This window comes from Carcharodon carcharias, chromosome 21, assembly GCF_017639515.1.
Source record: "Carcharodon carcharias isolate sCarCar2 chromosome 21, sCarCar2.pri, whole genome shotgun sequence".
Taxonomy (NCBI): Eukaryota; Metazoa; Chordata; class Chondrichthyes; order Lamniformes; family Lamnidae; genus Carcharodon; species Carcharodon carcharias.
In genome coordinates this window covers 68,746,042-68,764,280 of record NC_054487.1, presented here as the reverse complement: position 1 = coordinate 68,764,280, position 18,239 = coordinate 68,746,042, and the positions used below count along the sequence as shown (strand labels likewise).

The window sequence follows — 18,239 nt, the reverse complement described above, 5'->3', positions numbered from 1 at the left end:
ACTTGTTTGGAGAGACTTAAATGTAGGAAGAATGGATGTGATTTTGGAAGGTAGCAGCATATTGAAGGAATTTGGAGAGGAAAATTAGGTTAGAAATTGGCAGCACTTTGCAAAGTCAGAGGAGGGCAATTTTGGAGGGAGGGGTGATAACAGTGATAATTAAACAGTACAGGGAAACAATACCTGAGGAGGCAGCATCATTTACAATCTCAGCTAGCATGAGGGCCAAATAACTGCACATGTTAAAAAAATTGTAAGTGAATAGCAACGTAGATGCTGAAATAATTATGAAAAATTGTGTTGTACAATTCCCATAATTTCTCTGTAAATATGTTTGCATTGAAAATCCAAAACAATGCAGGTGTAGTTTATTAAAGTATTATTTAGGTGGCTCATGTGTCGCAGTTTAAAGTCTGTTTGTTTTCTGTTTAATGCTTAGTGAGCTTTGAATTGAAAATACACACCTTTTAAAGGATTTTAATTCCAAAAATAAAGAAGACTATTGATATTCCCTCCCCAAATTTCACTGTTTTCTGTCTTTATGGACAAAAGAAATAAATATGTGAAATGTACATATAGATATCATTTTTATATAAATTTCAATGTAAAACAATTAAAAGGAAGAAAAATTAATGTAGTTCATTTTTATTGAGATTATTTTCTCTTAGGATTCCAGTTCAGTTGTTGAATGGACTCAATGTCCGAAAGAAAAATCTTCCAGGATTACAATGCACCAAAACAGTTGTGAAGCTGAATGGGACATGGTTAACACAGTTACTTTCAGAAGGAAACCCTTTATGAATGGTGATGGTATGTAAAATACACTAAATGGAATGTTTACACTGTAATCATTGCATTAAGCAGTACATGTTTTGGGACTAGTAATCTCACTAGTTAAGTAAATTATTAGAAGCCACCAGCAGCACGAATCACAAATTGAAAGGGAGAAATCTGAATTGGGTTTTACAAAATGACTCCAGCATAAATTTAAAATGCAGCTGAAGCTTCTTATAGTATTGCATTTGTATTTTTAGCATTATTAAAAAGGTAATGAATATTCTCAGTTTGTGTTGGATAATGCTGCTTTCATCCAGTTGGAATAAATTCATTTGTTTAAGTTTATAGCATAAACTGTAGCATGAGCCAAATACAACCATTAAGTAATGAATCAAATTAAATGGAATTGAAAAAAAAAATCTGGTCATGCAGCATTTTATGCCATGGAGGTTTAAGATTGGTTTATGCCTATTCTCTAGGCAGTAAGGTGATGATATTTGCTCTACTTGAAAAGGTCAGTGTTGAGTGGAGGCCAGGTATTTTTAACAGCAATGAAGGCAATACCACTCCATTCTTCTTGGTATTAAGTCCAGTAGTGAATTTGGAAGGGGAGATTTTTCTTTTCTTTTCATGTCTTCTATATTTAAAAAGTAAGTGTTTGCTATTAGAAATGAAGTAATGACACTAGAAAATGAAAGCAAAATACAACAGATGCTGGAAATCTGAAATAAAAACAGAAAATGCTGGAAAAACTCAGCAGGCCTGGCAGCACCTGTGGAAAGAGAAACAGAGTTAACGTTTCGAGTCCTTATGGCCCTTCAGAGCTAAAGAGGATTAGAAATGTGATGGATTTCATACTGTTTAAGAGGGGGTGGAGCAAGATAGAAGGTCGGGATCAGGTGAGAGTTAAGGAGTGATTGACAAAGATGTCATGGACACAAGACAAAAGAAGTTTTAATTGTCATGGTAAAGACTAAAGAAGGTGCTGATAGCGGGATAAAGGTAAGAGCAGAATGTGCTAATAACAGAACAAGAGTCAACGCCCTGAAAGCACAACATAGAACCAAGTGACAGTTGGCCCTGTGGGGGTCGGGGGCGGGGCGGGGGGAGAAGGTGGTGGGGTTGGGGAGGAAGAAGAATAAAAAAAATGAATAAATAAATACAAAAATAAATAAATGAAAGATAAAAATTAGAAAAAATTTTGAATTGTAAAAGGGGAAAAGATGGATGAGAGAGATCATGGTCTGAAGTTGTTGAACTCAATGTTAAGTCCGAAGACTGTAAAGTGCCTAATCAGAAGATGAAGTGCTGTTCCTCCAGTTTGCATTGGGCTTCACTGGAACATTGCAGCAGGCCAAAGGACAGACATGTAGACATGAGAGCAAGATGGTGTGTTGAAATGGCAAGCGAAAGGAAGGTCTGGGTCATGCTTGCAGAATGAGTGAAGGTGATCCCCAAAGCAGCCACCCAGTCTGCATTTAGTCTCCCTGGTGTAAAGGAGATCGCATTGGGAGCAGCGAATACAGTAGACCAAATTGAAGGAGGCGCAAGTGAAGTGAGGAGGGAGGAGGTAAATGGGCAGGTGTTGCACCTCCTGTGATTGCATGGGAAGGGGATGAGGAGTTAGGGGTGTTGGAGTAATGGACCAGGGTATCACAGAGGTAACGGCCCATACGGAATTCCAACTGGGTTGTGTGTGTGTGTGTGTGTGTGTGGTGGGGGGGTAGTAGTTGGAAAGGGGAAGATGTGTTTGATGGCGGTATCATGCTGGAGTTGGCAGAAATGACGGAGGATGATTCTTTGAATGCAGAGGCTAGTAAGGTGAAAAGTGAGGACAAAGAGGACCCTATCATGGTTCTGGGAAGGAGGGGAAAGTGTGAGGACAGAAGTGCGGGAGATAGGCCAGACACAGTTGATGGCTCTGTCAACCACAGTGAGGGGGAAACCTTGGTTAAAGAAAAGGGAAGATATGTCAGAAGCGCCAATGTTGGCTTGAATGGATTATTGAGCTGTTTGAGATCTTTTATGTGACTTCAATTGACCCTTAATTGATACAATCATACCAGGTACATATTATAAAGCATTTAAATAATGTGAGTAGCGGCAATGCTTTTGGAAAAGATAAGAAATATTGGGATAAATAATAAAGAAATGAACACGAGTTTGCTTGGGTTTTTGAAGCTTTACAATATAGGCGTATACATAGTAAAACGGTGGTAAAAGGAGGAATAGGGTCGATTAGGGACCAAAAAGGGGATTTACACATGGGAATAGAGGGCATCGCTGAGGTACTAAATGAATACTTTGCATCTGTCTTTACGAAGGAAGAAGATGCTATCCAGGCCTTGGTAAAAGATGAGGTAAGTCAGACACCAGATGGGTTTCATATTGAAAAGGAGGTGGTATTGGATGGGTTATCTGTACTTCCAGTTGATAAGGCACTGGGACTGGATGAGATGCGTCCAAGGAAGTGGGAATTGAGAGTGTAAACTACAGAGGCACTGGTCATCATTTTTCAGTCTTCCTTAGGCTCAGGTGGACCAGAGGACTAGAGAATTGCAAATGTTACACCCTTGTTCAAAAAAGGGTGTAAAGATAAGCCCAACTGACAGGCCAGTCAGTTTAACTTCCGGGGTGGAGAAACTGCTAGAAACAATAATTCAGGACAAAATTGCGGGTTAATTAAGAAAAGCGGGCATGGCTTTCTTAAGGGAAAATCATGTTTAACTAACTTGCTGGATTTTTTTGAAGAGGTAACAGAGAGGGTTGATGAGGGCATTGCTGCTGATGTGGTGTACATGGACTTCTAAAAAGCATTTGATAAAGTGTCTCACAAAAGATTTGTGAGCATGAAATAAAAGGCACAGTAGCAACATGGATGTGGAATTGGCTGAGCAACAGGAGACAGAGTGCAGTGGTGAATGGAAATTTTTCATGCTGGAGGAAGGTTTGTAGTGGAGTTCCCCAGGGGTCAGTGTTGAAACCCTTGCTTTTCCTGATATATGTTAATGACCTAGGCCTTCGTGTACAGGGCACAATTTCAAAGTTTGTGGGTAATACAAAACTTGGAAGCATTGTGAACTGTGAGGTAGTGTAGAACTTCAAAGGGACATAGACAAGTTGATGGAATGAGCAGACAGAAGTTAGATGACGTTCAATGTAGAGAAATGTAAAGTGATTCATTTTGGTAGGAAGAACATGAAGAGACAATATAAAATAAAGGGTACAATTCTAAAGGGGTCAGGAGCAGAGGAAACTGGGTGTTTATGTGCATAACTCATTGAAGGTGGCCGAATAGGTTGAAAGGGCGGCTAATAAAGCATACAGTATCCTGGGCTTCATTGATAAGAACTTAAGAGTACATGAGCAAGGAGGTTGTGTTGAATTTCTGTAAGTCACTAATGCAGCCTCAGCTAGAGTATTGTGTTCAGCTCTGGATGTTGCACTTTAGGAAGGATGTGAAGGCATTAGAAAGGGTGTAGAAAAGATTCACAAGAATAGTTCCAGGGATGAGGAACTTCAGCTATAAAGATAGATTAGTGAAGTTGGGACTGTTTTCCTTGAAGAAAAGAAGGTTGAGAGGAGATTTGATAGAGTATTCAAAATCATGAGGGGTCTGGACAGGGTAGATAGGGAGAAACCGTTCCCACTTGTTAAGAGACCGAGAATGAGAGGGCACAGATTTAGATTAATTAGTAAGAGAAGCAAAAGTGATATGAGGAGAAACTTTTTATATGCAGCATGAAGTTAGGGTTTGGAATGCACTGTCTGAGTGTGGTGGAGGCAGGTTCAATTGAATCTTTCAAAAGGGGATTCTGTTATCTGAAAAGGAATAATGCACCAGGGTTATGGGGAGAAGACCGGGGAATGGTACTAGGTGAGTTGCTTATTTGGAGACCTGGTGCAGAAACGATGGGCCAAATGGCCTCTTTCAACACCATAACAATTCTGCGATGCTGTGATGATAGGGTTATAATATGAAAATTTAGTTTCACTGGGTTAGTTTTTCTTTTTGGGCTGGTCATGAAATGTGTTTCTTTGCTCATTATAATACCTGCTCCAATAAGAGCTCTATATCCCAGGAAAAATCTTGACCTGGATGTCTTGATTCTTTAAGCGTAAATTTACCCCATCTCTATTCATGGAAAATGGCCTAGATTTTGCTGTCAATGGCAATGTCAATGCATATTGCTGATCAGGAAGAAAGCTGCCCATCTAGTGATCTAGTAATCTAGTGATCTATGGCGTGAATTTCACCTTCCCAATGTTAATTTGATTCTGGCACTAACTGTATGGAATCTCTGGCATCCAGTGACAGTGATGTCATCAGGCAGGCTAAAGAGCAAATCACATTGAAGAATCCTCACAGACAGCAAAATGATTTGATTATCCATCACCTTTTACTCAATTTACAGAAGTGAAACAAAGATTGGGAAATTTCCATAGGATTAATGTAGAAACTGAAATATCAACAAACTTTAAAAGATAATTGAATTGTTACCATAATGCCGAATTTTGCCATTGCTCAAATAAATAAAAGTAGTTTTTAGGGTCAGAGAGATTGCTTGACAAGAATCATGACTTAGCATGCTGTTTAAAAACCCAGTTATGCATCATTCAGCAAGCTGTAGCACTCGGGGGGTTTTTACAGTGAGATGAGAGCACAAAAAGTGAAAGTACCCATTAATTGATGTCTAACGATTTTCACCTGCAGAGACTTCAACACACCCTTTGGTGGAATAGGGAATCACTGACAGAAACGTCCATATTTCTGCATTTAACTGAGCATGTGCGGACACCAGAAGTTGCTGTCAGTTTCACAGTTAGAATGATGGCTGACACTGACAGTTCTTATAATTGCACAATCTGGGCCAATGTTTTTTTGTACATGGTCCTGTGCCAAAATGATATGAGGAAATAACTGTAGAATTACTTCAAATGCATTGCTGAAAGATTTGGTGATCTCTGAACAGAATAAGCATCTTTCATTTTATAGTTTACTTTGCTATAGGTTAACAAGTAGAATTCTGTTGATAAAACAAAATAATGTAAAAATATTTTGGAGTTAGGTTCCCAGAGAAGATTCTTCTTTCAATGTTGAAGAAAATTAGATTTATATGTAAATATAGGATAAAAGTATAATGCCTCCTGGGCTTGGAATAAAACAACTGGAAAGAATTAGTTCTGGCTATTACATTGAGCTTTCTGTAATTGTTTCTCAAGCAGTAATGAAATTAGCTTTTGGAGGTTTAAGAATATCTTGTTGTGATACTCAGATCTGTTTTAAGTTAGGAATTACTTTTCTATGTTCTATTTAACTTTTTCAGATGAATCAACATATAATATGAGTAAGAGAAGTAAATGGGCATTCTCCTTCAGCCTGTCTGACCTGAAATCCATCAAGAACAACACAGAAGGCATGGGCTGGTCATACATGGTGTTTTGTCTTTGGGACGATACCTTTCTGCCAGCTCTTCATTTCCATGATGGAGGCAACACAATTCTACTCCAGTGCCTGAAGAGATATGTGCTTCTTAGTGAGTGAGTAATTGAAGAAGGGTTACATTAAATTCAGTATGGTTACTTTGGTTTATGTGACAGCACAATTCAATTAATTTTTAAAATATGTTTTTAACTTTTCCCCCATGTTGCCAACTAAATTATTTCTTGCTCTTCCCACTGAAGTAAAACACGGTACCTTTTTCAGGAGAAGGAGGGACTGTTGTGGAATTTTCTAGCTTTGGTGATATTTGTAATGCTAATGATCCAGCAAACATTGTTCCTTCTTTACCACCATATGTTGTGCAAAATGTTTTCTCTCAATGTATGCAGTTGTAACTTTTATAGTTTTTAGGCAGTGTATGACGATTCTGAAAATTCTGCATCCAGGTATTTTGAGTTCCGGTTCCAAGATATTTGTTTGTAGCTGAAACTGACCATGACGGAAGGAACTGTGAGAATGTTAGATTGTCCGTAAAACCTATTGTTAGTTTTGATACGTTCTAGCCAAGTGCACATTGTAATTGTTTCTAAAAGCATTTATTTATTACAGGACAAATAAAAAGAAAAAAAGCTAAAATGCTGGAAATCAAGCAAAATAGAAAATAACTGGAAATACAGTTAGCTGGCATTTGTGCATGTATTGCCACTAGATGGCATTCCATTATGATTTAATCTTTGATAACTAGCCAAAACCTAATCTCATCATGCTATTAGTACCATAAATTATAGAATCAGAGTCGTTACAGCACAGAAGACCACCATTTGGCCCATTGTGTCTTTGCTGGCTCTCCTAAGGAGCAGTTCACATACTGCCACTCCCCTGCCCATGCCCCATGTCCCTGCATGTTTCTCCTCAGATATTTAGAAAATGTAGAAAAAAATTACGGCACAGAAGGAGACCACTTTGCCCAATGTGTGCGTGCTGGCCAAAAAATCAATGCCCCCCCCCAGCCTAATCCCGTTTTCCAGCACTTGGTCCGTATCCCTGGAGGTCACTGGACTTTAGGTGCATATACAGACATCTTTTAAATGGGTTGAGGGTTTCTGCCTCTGATAGCCGTTTAGACAGTGAGCCCCAGACTCCTACCAGCCTCTGGGTGAAAATTTTTTTCCTTATCTCCCTTCTAATTCAATTGCTTTAAACCTATGCTCCATTGTCACCGACCTCTCTGCTAAGGGACATAGTCCTTCCCATCCATTCTATCCATGGCCTTCTCAAGCTTGTACACTTCAATCAAATCTCCCCTCAGCCTCCTCTGTTCCAAAGAAAACAACCCCAACTTATCCAATTTTTCCTCAAAGCTGCACTTTTCTAGTCCTGGCAATACCCTTGTAAATCTCTTTGTATCCTCTCTAGTGCAATTACATCCTCTCTGTAATGAAGTGACCAGAACAATATGCAGTACTCAAGTTGTGGCCAAACTAGTGTTTTATATATGCTTCCAGCATAACCTCCCTGCTGTTATATTCTATGCTTTGGCTAATAAAGGAAAGTATTCCATATGTCTTCTCAACTACCTTATTGACTTGTCCTGCTACCTTCAAGGATCTGTGGACGTCCAGTTCAAGGTACATGATTTCCTCTATACCTGTCAGTAATTTATATCAGAAGCTCCGTCTTTTTCCTCCCCAGGCAATGAGCACAAATTTGATAAGACCCTGTCTTATAACACACACTTTTAAATGGCTACTACAAATGACTGGTATTTGCCTGACACAACTTGAGTCCTGTTGTCTTTCACGTTTCTAAATTCTTTTCATCCAGTAATTATTTCGATTTTCTATATGAAATTCCTCAACATGTTACAAAACAATGCATTTATATGTTCATCTGATTTGATAAACCACTTAAGCTTCACTCTCACATCCTTTGAACCTTCCTAATTTACTGTTTTGTATCACAAATGATAATTCTATGAAAATAAAAACCGATTATGAAATAATTATAATTGTGCTATTACTACATTAGCTGTATAATGTTATCTCAGTGTTTGGTATGTTTTGTTGTAGATTACATTTAAACCATAGATGAACTCTCAAAGTATTTTGGATAATTCCGATTATTTGGTTGCATTGTCAAGCTTAAATGTCCTGTGTGCCTTTTGATCGTTTTCAGATTAAAAAAATAATTGAAAATTATTGGAGCAGGATAAAATGAATCTGAAAGTATGGACTTAAATGAATAGAATCTTGCTATGAAAAGACTATGACTGCTCTGCTTTATATAATTTCCTGCAGGAAAGTGGGTACATAGAAGTGGGACATAGGAACAGGAGTGGGCCATTTAGCTCCTTGAGCATGCTGTGCCATTCAATTTGATCATGGCTAATCTGTGACCTAGTTCCTAGGGCGGCATCTTCTTGTTGTGGGGAGGGTTGGTGGATGAATTGAACCACAAGATCAGTATTATTATGTTATATTGTTTAATTGTGCTGTGACTTTCCTTGGTAAATGTGAGTAACCAATGCACACTGAGGCTGATCCATATACACACAGGATAAACAATTGCAATGTGTAAAAAAAAACTGCAGTCAAACTGCAGTTAAGTGCTGGTATGGGGGCAGGGCTGTGTTCAATTACTGTTCCTATTGACGCATGAGCTAGATCGACCAAAAGGCCTCCTCTTTTGTAGTTTGATGTAATGATTGCCATTTTCATAAGTGAGAAATCACGATTCATTATTTACTTCAGACCAATTGTACAGTTTTTTAAAAAATCGTAAAATAGTTATCTTTGTGTATCCAAGAATACCAGCAAATAGACTAAGCTGGGTGTATAAATAGGATTAACAAAATCCTTCCTCTTCCTCCATCAGTGCATCCAGCTATGAGATAAGGTCAAGTAAATCGCTCAGCAAGCAGTTAAAATATTGGAAGAATGCATACTTACAAATGTTAATCCTGTCATTAAGTGATAGAGACCAAGGCTAAGATTTTCTGGTCCTGCCCACTGCGGGACCGGAAATTCCCGCCTGAAGCCAACGGACATTTGGCTGGTCCATCAAATTTTCTGTCCCATCTGCGATGATTCCCGTCATGGGGGGAACCAGAAAATCACTGCCCAAGTTTCAAAATCTACTTGTACCCTAGTTTAATTGTGGGTTTTATGTTAACCCTGGTGGTGATGTGTAAGTGATATATGTATTGCAAGCAGCTTGAAGAGCTGTTACATTTTTAGAATGGAGCATGGTGCCCAGTTAGTCATAATGAAAAACATTTTCCCCCTGTTGTGGGGGATGTACGGGAGTGGGTGCCGGCGGGCAGGTTGCTGGGCTGCGCTGCCATTTTACGTGGGCGGGCCAATTAAGGCCCGCCCAGCGTGACGTCCATCAGGAAGCGCTGTGCAAACCCTGTGCGGGATGGGTGAGGGGTGGGATTCCCTGAGCTGGGAGTGCGCTCTCTCATGCATGCATGCGAAAGAGTGCACAGATCTCCAAGGCAAAATGCTGCCTCTGGAAGATCAGCTCAGGTTTGAAACAGTGAATAAAGATTAGAAAAAAAAATTACTGACATGTCCCCTCATGTGCACATGAGTTGGGACATGTCAATTTCTTTTATCTGGACATTTAATATAAATTTTAATACCCTCATGAAACCTCATCCCGCCCGTGGATGAGGTTTCATGTTTTTCGGAAGCCCACTTGGGCTCCCGGCCTGCCTGCGAACCTTAAGGTTGGATGGGCAGGTCCATTGATTGATTCAATTACTTTATTAAGTGGCCGCCGACCTGAAAATGTAAATGACGTGGGGTAATGTGGTGATTTCGGGACGCCCACCCGATGTCACCCCGCGTCATTTTACATGTCAGCGAGCGGGCCCTGCCCCCACTGTAACCACGTTCAATAGGGAGGGATGTGAGATTCTGCTGTGGAATGGTCAGAAATGGGAAACTTGCTGAGTTGTATTCAGTATTGATGTCTATGCATCTGAACTATCTGTGTAATTGTGGTCAAAGCTAAAAGGTGGCATCTGGTAATGTTCTTATTAGGGATATTTTGTGAAAAGTAACCCTCAAAGATGAGTTAGAAGTGAAAGTATCCAAATTTATTGCCAAAATGAAGTTCCTGCTAGAAGCTTTGTAAAATGTAGCGGTGCAATACCTGAACCATTAGAAAGCTAGCTAATATTTTTGCCTGGGGAATGCGGCTGCCCTGTGAATTATTTGCTTCTGTTCCCAGGTTTGAGCTTTCCTCTTGCAGCCATTGGGAAAGGTATAAGCTGTATTTAGTGCTATGGATGTTTAATTGATTTTCCATTTATAATTGGCAAAACTGCAACATCTGCAACCGTCGATTGTACAGAGCATTTAGTGCAGATTGTGGGCTGGATTTACTCTTCCCCTGTCAATATGTTTGAAGGCTGGGAGGCACGTTAAATTCTATGGACCGATTGCCCACTGCCTAAATGCCCAGCCCTGCCCCCACCCAAGTTATACCAATGATTGAGCTGGTGTCAGGCTAGTGGGCCAATTGGGGCCCTTAAGTGTGTAATTAATGCCCACTTAATTGTTTCAGCCTGCCACTGCCAGCATATAACTGGCAGCGGGAGAGGCCCACATGAAGTGGTGAGCCCAGTAGATTTCTCTGCATGAGCTGGTGGTGGGCAGGGAGGGAGGAGTTCCTCCTTAACAGACCCCCTGTGTCCATCAGAGAGCTGCTCCCCAAGGTTTAACTCCCCTAGGTTGCCCTTTCCCACCAGCCCCCTCCACTCCCTCCCAAAGCCTCGCAAACCCCAGCACCCCCGCCCTCCTTGCTGGTGCCTGCCAGCTTGACACCCGAAGAGAACCTGCGGGTGGCTTCTGATTGGCTCGCAGCCAAATGACTGCAGGGCAGCCAGTGTTTCCTCAGCGGGCTCCCCGCTACCAACATTTTAACTGGGTTGAGGGGGAGGGAGTGAGGCAGGAAATTGGTGCACTGTTTAATTCAGCCCTCACATTCTATTAATCCTTGTTCCCTTCTAGGAATTTTTCTTATTTTGCGGCCACCTCATAATCTGAGGGCCAAGAAGTCTGCTATTCATTGTGTGTGTAATGAGGGATTGAGTTATTTCATTTATCTGGGCCTTGGTTGTTTGTACTGAGGATCTTCATTTTGGAAAGCCAGCCTCAACATTGAACATGGCCAGATGCTCTCTATTTAATACATTGCTCTTTGATGGCCTGATGTAGGCTTTGTAGCTCATCTTTAGCTGAGGTGCTTTTTTTCTAACATGCCTTGGCTAATGATGAAAACCAGCAGAACATGCATTTTATTTATATTTCTGGGAAAACTTTTAATTTTTTTAAGAAATAATGATTTGGATATTTAATTTCCATAACACCGCGGATGAGTTAAAAGATTTTTGGATTGTATTGTACATTAATTCTATCTATCTTTTCCTCTCCTTTACTGAGGACTCTCATGAAGACAATTCATTCTTGAAAAGAAAACATATATTCTTTCATCAATTACCCCATCCCACAATTTGATGTTGAAAGTAACATTTTCATATAAGTTGTAATTATAAAATCTTAGCTTTGAAACCTGCTAACTGGAGAATAGTGGGAAGAATCTACCAGGTCCTTTCTTAAGGTTACCACAGGGGTGGCCAAACTCTCTCAGCTTTCGAGCTGCATACAATAATCTTCAGACATTTGAGAGCCGCAAGACATGGACAACGTTTATAGGCACATTTTTATTATTATTCCAGCACACACTTTTGTGAGGAAAACCTTATAAAACTATTATAATATCCTCCAGGCTTCCTTCACACGCAATCCAGATAGTGGTGAAAACAGATCTGCTTCACTGAGATAATCAGAGCTAGTATATGCTCACTATTTAAATGAATTTGGCACCCTTTATTTTCCAGTGTGTAAAATCAATCCCGAGGTTAAAAAAAATGGATTGATTATACTTGGGGGGATGGGGTTGGAGGGTGGGGGTGGGCAGGAAATGTTGTAACCACTACAAATTTGATTCAGACTACCTGTGCCCCAATACAGTAGATTCTTGCATTCCTCTGTTCTGTATTAAACAGTTTCCTCCCTTTTCCGGACATCGGCCATAAGTCGGAGGACCAGCAGCAAGAGGGTGGGTTAGGGACTCTGGAGAGGCTAGTTCAAAATGACACTGATCATGTGGGTCAGGTAGCCCAATGTCAGATTGGCGGGAAACTCCTCCAAGTGCTCTCCAGTTTTCTCCCGTGAAGCTGTTCAAGGCCGTTTTTGAACAGCCAATGTTTCCTCATATCTCAACCATTCTATGTTTAGAAATTAGCCTTGTACCCTTTTCTGGACACCCTCAGAAAACTTGGCAGGGCTGTAAATTGTGTGGTAGCCAACCAGCTTCCCACTGAGAGCTACTATATTTTTAAAAGAGCCGGATGGGGCTTGCGAGTCACGGTTCGGCCACCCGTGGGTTAGCGTAAATGATCTCTGACAGCAAATTGTGTCGTGCTTCCAAGTGTGCAGTGATACTATAATTGTATTAATTTAATTTGGAGTTAGTTTCCGCTCGACCCCTAGAGAACAAAGCTATGACACCCTTTCGTGGAAGCAGTCTCATACAATGTGGGCTTGACACCAACATGGAGTATAACTTAAGCATGGTGTCAGGTCAGATTTGAGGAGTGTTCCAAGAGATGTGTTGTAACTCCTGGGTACTTATAAATGTAAGAAGAACTTTCTTTAGTATGTTATGTGTGTGTGGACACTTTAACCAGCACGTTCAAGACATTTGGAAAATGACTGGCTGGAACTGAACTCTGCATAAATGTGGTCAAATGCCTGTGCAGTTTTACCTGGGAATGCGTATTTGCAACTGGTGCTGTTCAGTACAATTCTGGTGTCACCACTCTTGAAAAAGACCCAATTTTAGACTGGTAATGTGGTATAGCTCTAGCCTAGGACAAATTTCTTGGGTTAATTGAATCTAACTACCACTATGTAATATTTAAAGTTGCCCTGAGCATCTCCAGTGAGGAATTGCTGTTGTTAATTTTTAAGTGTTCATAAATCCCCAAGCCACAAGCTACAATTACAATTGCATTTGATTTTAAAACAAAATTCGATTACAATTTGTATGAAAATGTTAATTTAAATAAATGAAAATTAAGTTCTCCCATGGTCAGCAAGAATGATTCTCTTCAATATAATTGGAAGACAAAATATGTGGCTACTGATATTTCAGATGAAATATATTTTTGATGTATTAAGTTTTAATAAGTGCTTCCAGATGCTGCTTATGCATGTATTTCATCATCTAGCTCTTCAGGATCAGTCATAGTTAATACATTTTGGTCTGAAAGGCACTTTTTCACAAAATGTAATCACAAAATGTGATCAGCAATCTAACTAGCAGTCAGAGAGACATCTTCCAGCTTAAAATTAAGATTGCACATGTTTGTTTTGCAGTTGATAATGCCATGGTTGGTGGGGGAGGGAGATGAAGGACATGTCACTCTCTGCTCAGTATGCTGCAAGGTCCTCTGTTTTTCTACCATCTTCCCCTCTTCAGATCCTTGTATGTGATCGCACTTCTGCATATTCTACTGCATATAATTTTGCTCTTTTTAAAGAATTCCTATCCTGACATAATTTTAAATTTTAATCTCCATGAATATTCACAAACTTTTCAAATGTTAAGAATACTAATTCTGTGCCTTCAGCCTTAGTTCCAAAATGTTAATGGTATCCTGTCTCATTTCAGTTGTTTGACAATTTCTGTGTCAAGGGTGTGGATGAGAGACAGGTAGTGATGAGACATTGAGACAAACTTAAATTTGTCGGTGAGAATTTTAGGTAGTAATTACACTAAATGATCCATCACGTGTTAAAATATTTGCCATTAGTAATTAACTTAAGTTTACAAATATACTAAATGATCCCCTATGTCACCATTTAAATTTGTCTTTTCCACTCTCCTTGTCATTATTGTTGCTTGTGTCTCACTCTTTCACCCTTTGTCTCTTTTTGTGCCCTTTCTTGCACTTTGAGATAGACTTTTTTTATCTGCAGACCTCTTTGAGACTTCCTCATACTTTGTTTAAGTCTGTCCTTTCCTTTGTACAATTTCTGTATGTCTGCCATTCTGAGTCATGCAGTTTGTCATTGTCTTTATCAATTTGTACATCTCATTTCCTCTTTGTCTATCTAACTGTCAATCAGTTACACAGTTTTATCATTCTTGTCTCGCTGTTTAACTGTTTGTATTTTAAATAAAAACAAATGCTGGAAATATTCAGATTAGGCAGCATCAACGAAGTGAAAAACGGTTAAAAATTCAGGTCATGTCAAGCAGAGATAGGGACCTGAATGAGCTTGGAATTTGGTGTGAGGCAGTGCTTTGAGGCAAGGGGATATATGCCAGTGACATAGGAATAAAAAGTGAAGTAAATAACCAAAGAAGTTAAATTTTAGAAAAAAGGATGACTTGGATTTATAAAAATAAGATTTTTTTTTAAAGGGAATGATGTAAAACAATCTTGACAGATCTTTATATACCTTGAGAGGTATGCTTTCTGGGAGGACTGACTTAAAATTTGCATGTAAACATTTAATAATTTGAATAATAAACTATTTTTGATGACAAATGGAATTGTCAACATGCCTGCCTCTTTTCATCATGGTGTTTGGCAGCCATTTGTTTGACCATCTGAGGCTAGAGGTATAGACAGCTGCAACATGCTAATGTGGTTAACCTGGCAGTCTATCTATTATAATAATCTGTGCTTCCTGTTGAAAAAGCCTTATTTTTTTGTTGTCATGTTTTTGCTATGTTGGAAGCCTGCAATGTGAACTTTTCATGTTGTACTTAGACCTTCCACTTGTGGTGACACGGTAGTGCCCATTTCTGTCTCCCAATTTCTCAGCCTATGTTGCATCAAAACTACAATTTTAGTTGCTTTACAAATTGTTTACATTTTGTTGTTCAAATACAAATAATATAAAATCAAGATATGCAAAAAAAAAATGGACGGAATCTATAACCTGAAAATGGGGTGATGTATTACCTCTGCATGTCCTGCTTCAAATAATGCCTATCTTCCAACCTTGACCTGAAGACTGTACTTGGTCTTGATTCCTGTGTGACTGGGAAATTGACCAATTTCTTCAACAAAAAGGCACGCACTTTAACTTAAAGCAATGCTCAATCAACCGTAATAGCTTTTCGTTCACACCTTTCATCCCAAAAAATGTAGTCAGTGGTTCAGTGTGTCATTTGGAATAGAGATATCTTGGAATCATGGAGATTGCCAGAGTTTTTGATTATCTAAGATTGAATTAACATTGGCTGTGTTGATTGTGCAATTGTTCTTTAGTTGTTAATGTACAAATTACAGCTGCTTATGAAGCCTGCTGCTGTATTTACTGTGGTTTTTAAGCTTTTTTGTGGATTGTGAGTTCCTATTCAACAGAAGCTCAGTTATTAAACGGTAGTGATTGACAAAACTTGTTCATATTTTCAGTTTGTGTTGTATTTATCTGATTGGTTTTTTTATAACCCCCAGCTGTCTGAGGTAAAATGAGTTGGTAATTTTTCTTTTAACTTGCTGCTACCTCAAACGTGTGCAGTACCAGCTTGCCTCTTACCAATGGAAATGCTGTGTCACATGTATTCATTTCAAATAAGCGCATCCTGTTATCCTAGGTTAGCCAACAGTTTTCAGTTATTAAAGTTCTTATCACTCAATTTTAATAATAGGAATGCGTGGATTGGGTCTTGCTGTGATGAGATAACCTAATGTATAACTGTTCAGCTACGCTCAATAAGAAATTAAATTGTTGCAGCATGTGAGTTAGCATTGTTCCCAGGATAACAAAATACAATTTGATCAGTTTGGAATCTTCTCGATTAATTTAATGATGGAAACCTGCTGCAAAAGTTGGCTTTTTTATGCTGGTGCAATATTCAGATAAGGTTTTATCTAAAGCCTGTTAATGCCTGGCCCCTCTATTCAAACCAGATCTTGCTCAAAGGAGTACTTCAGGGTAAAGTGCTAAAATGGTCTTGCCCTTGTATATTTTTTTGTAAAATAAACCCTGGGATTCTGCAGTGTGTTAGACACTAGCGTTTTACCTCTGGAACCTCAGTTCAGTTTTAGCCTGAACTGATGGGATGAATGCCCCCTCTGTAAGCATGCTGCACAGAAATGAGTTCGGTCAGTCTTAATCTAATAGGCATTTGTGTAGAATTGCCCCTAATTCACAATCTCAATCAGGGAGACTTGGATGGATGTTGTGGAAAATAGGAGAAAATGCCTCATCAGTTCAGTGGAAGTGGGTTTTCTAAGGCACATTGTTGAGGAAGACCTTACAGACATCTTGTGTTGTACCTGATCTCGAGAGTGCTGCATGCTGATACTGAGAAATTGTACCATTCACCAGCACTAGATACCCTTACTTTGAGCATCAGTGATTTTGCAAAGGAGATCACTGGTGTTAATTGAAGCTTCCAAAGTTGCACATGCATAGTGAAGCATGTTTATTTTATATATAATTGTGATATTTCTGTAGATGGGGGATTTTGCAAAAATATATACAATTTTGCATTTTTGTCTTTAGAATAATCATTTGTAAAGCTAAACAATATAATTTAAAACAAAAAGCTTCTTGTTACAAATAATTTGCTTCGTATATGATATCTTCAGCATTCCTGAGGCTTGGCATGGAAACAGGACCCTAGATATTAGGAGGAGGGTTATGTAGGGAAGGGGAGTTTAAACTCCACAGTGTGCATCTTTTGGTTCTAACAGGTTCCCAACTGGAAGTCAGCCTGATTGACAGGCTTGGCTTCCAGCTGGGTGGGGAGCAGGCTACAAAGAAGGTCTGATTCCTGATTTATGGGGTGATAGTTGTCTGCTAACTGATCCTGGGGTCTTTGCATAGGGGAACCATGGTGGAAGCACTCCTACTCCTCCTGGGCCACAAGCAGTATTGTAAAGACTGCTTCTTCCTGAAGCTGTCATCACCTCACTTCAGCTGCCAGGTTTATCAAGATTTGGGAAACCCAGCCTCCCACTGTAAGATCTGCAGGTTAACTTAAAAGTTGCAGTTCCATTAAAATATTTAAATTGCCAACTCGCCTCCTGGGAGTTGGGGTTGGGTTTAGATTTTTTTTAAAAAAATTAACATCTGACTTAACCCAGCCTACTTATTTTTATCTACTAAAATTCCCCCCATTGATATTTCATAATTTAGTCTTGCATAAGAACTATTGTAATGCTCTTTCTTTTCATGCACTTCTCAATAACAAGTTCAGAACTGTTCTAAATTGTATTACTTCCAGCTGTGCATAAAATAACTTCTTTGTCACCTTAATTGTAGGGGGGAGATGGTGGTGTAGTGGTGTAGTGTCACTGGACTAGCTATCCAGAGGCCCAGGCTAATGCCCTGCTTCAAATTCCACCAGGACAGCTGGTGGAATTGAAATTCAATTAATAAATCTGGAATATAAAGCAAGCCTCAGTAATGGTGACCATGTCAGCTATCATCGATTGGTGTAAATACCCATCTTGTTCACTAATATCCTTTAGGGAAGGAAATCTGCCATCCTTACCTGGTCTGGCCTATGTGTGACTCCAAACCCACAGCAATAACTTAACTCTTAACTGCCCTCTGAAGTGACCACTATGCTCAAGGGCCATTAGGGATGGGCAACAGATGCTGTTCTTGCCAGTGATGCCCACATCCCATGAAAGAATGAAAAATGTCTTGGATTTGAAAAATGAAAATGAATGTCAATAAAGGATTTATTTTTTGTGCGACTCGATTTGGAAACATGTGTCATTGAACCAAATAAACTTAGCCATCCCAATTAAATTTAACTTAACTCTGAATGATGTGTTCTACCTTTTTGTTATTTTCCTATAGATCATCACAAGATGGCCGAGTACTTCTTGTTGCATACAATAGTAAAGCACTTTCTCAGTCTTTTGAGAACTTGTTTGAGGAAAACGCAGTTGGCTTAGTGCAAGTAAGTA

The 18,239-nt window shown here is 39.4% G+C and overlaps 1 protein-coding gene across 6 annotated transcripts in view; it reads left to right on the top strand.

The window, feature by feature from the left end:
• The window catches only part of tbc1d15 (TBC1 domain family, member 15), a 66,926-nt gene that overhangs the window by 10,285 nt on the left and 38,402 nt on the right, over positions 1-18,239 (top strand). For 4 of the 6 annotated variants that reach the window (XM_041215741.1, XM_041215742.1, XM_041215739.1 and 1 more), the window contains exons 4-6: positions 669-810; positions 6,105-6,318; positions 18,130-18,232. In XM_041215741.1, the coding sequence (XP_041071675.1) occupies positions 669-810; positions 6,105-6,318; positions 18,130-18,232 (459 nt within the window). Of the gene's footprint in view, positions 1-668; positions 811-3,101; positions 3,138-6,104; positions 6,319-18,129; positions 18,233-18,239 lie in introns of those variants that run through there. The other 2 variants (XM_041215743.1, XM_041215744.1) reach the window with 2 other exon arrangements.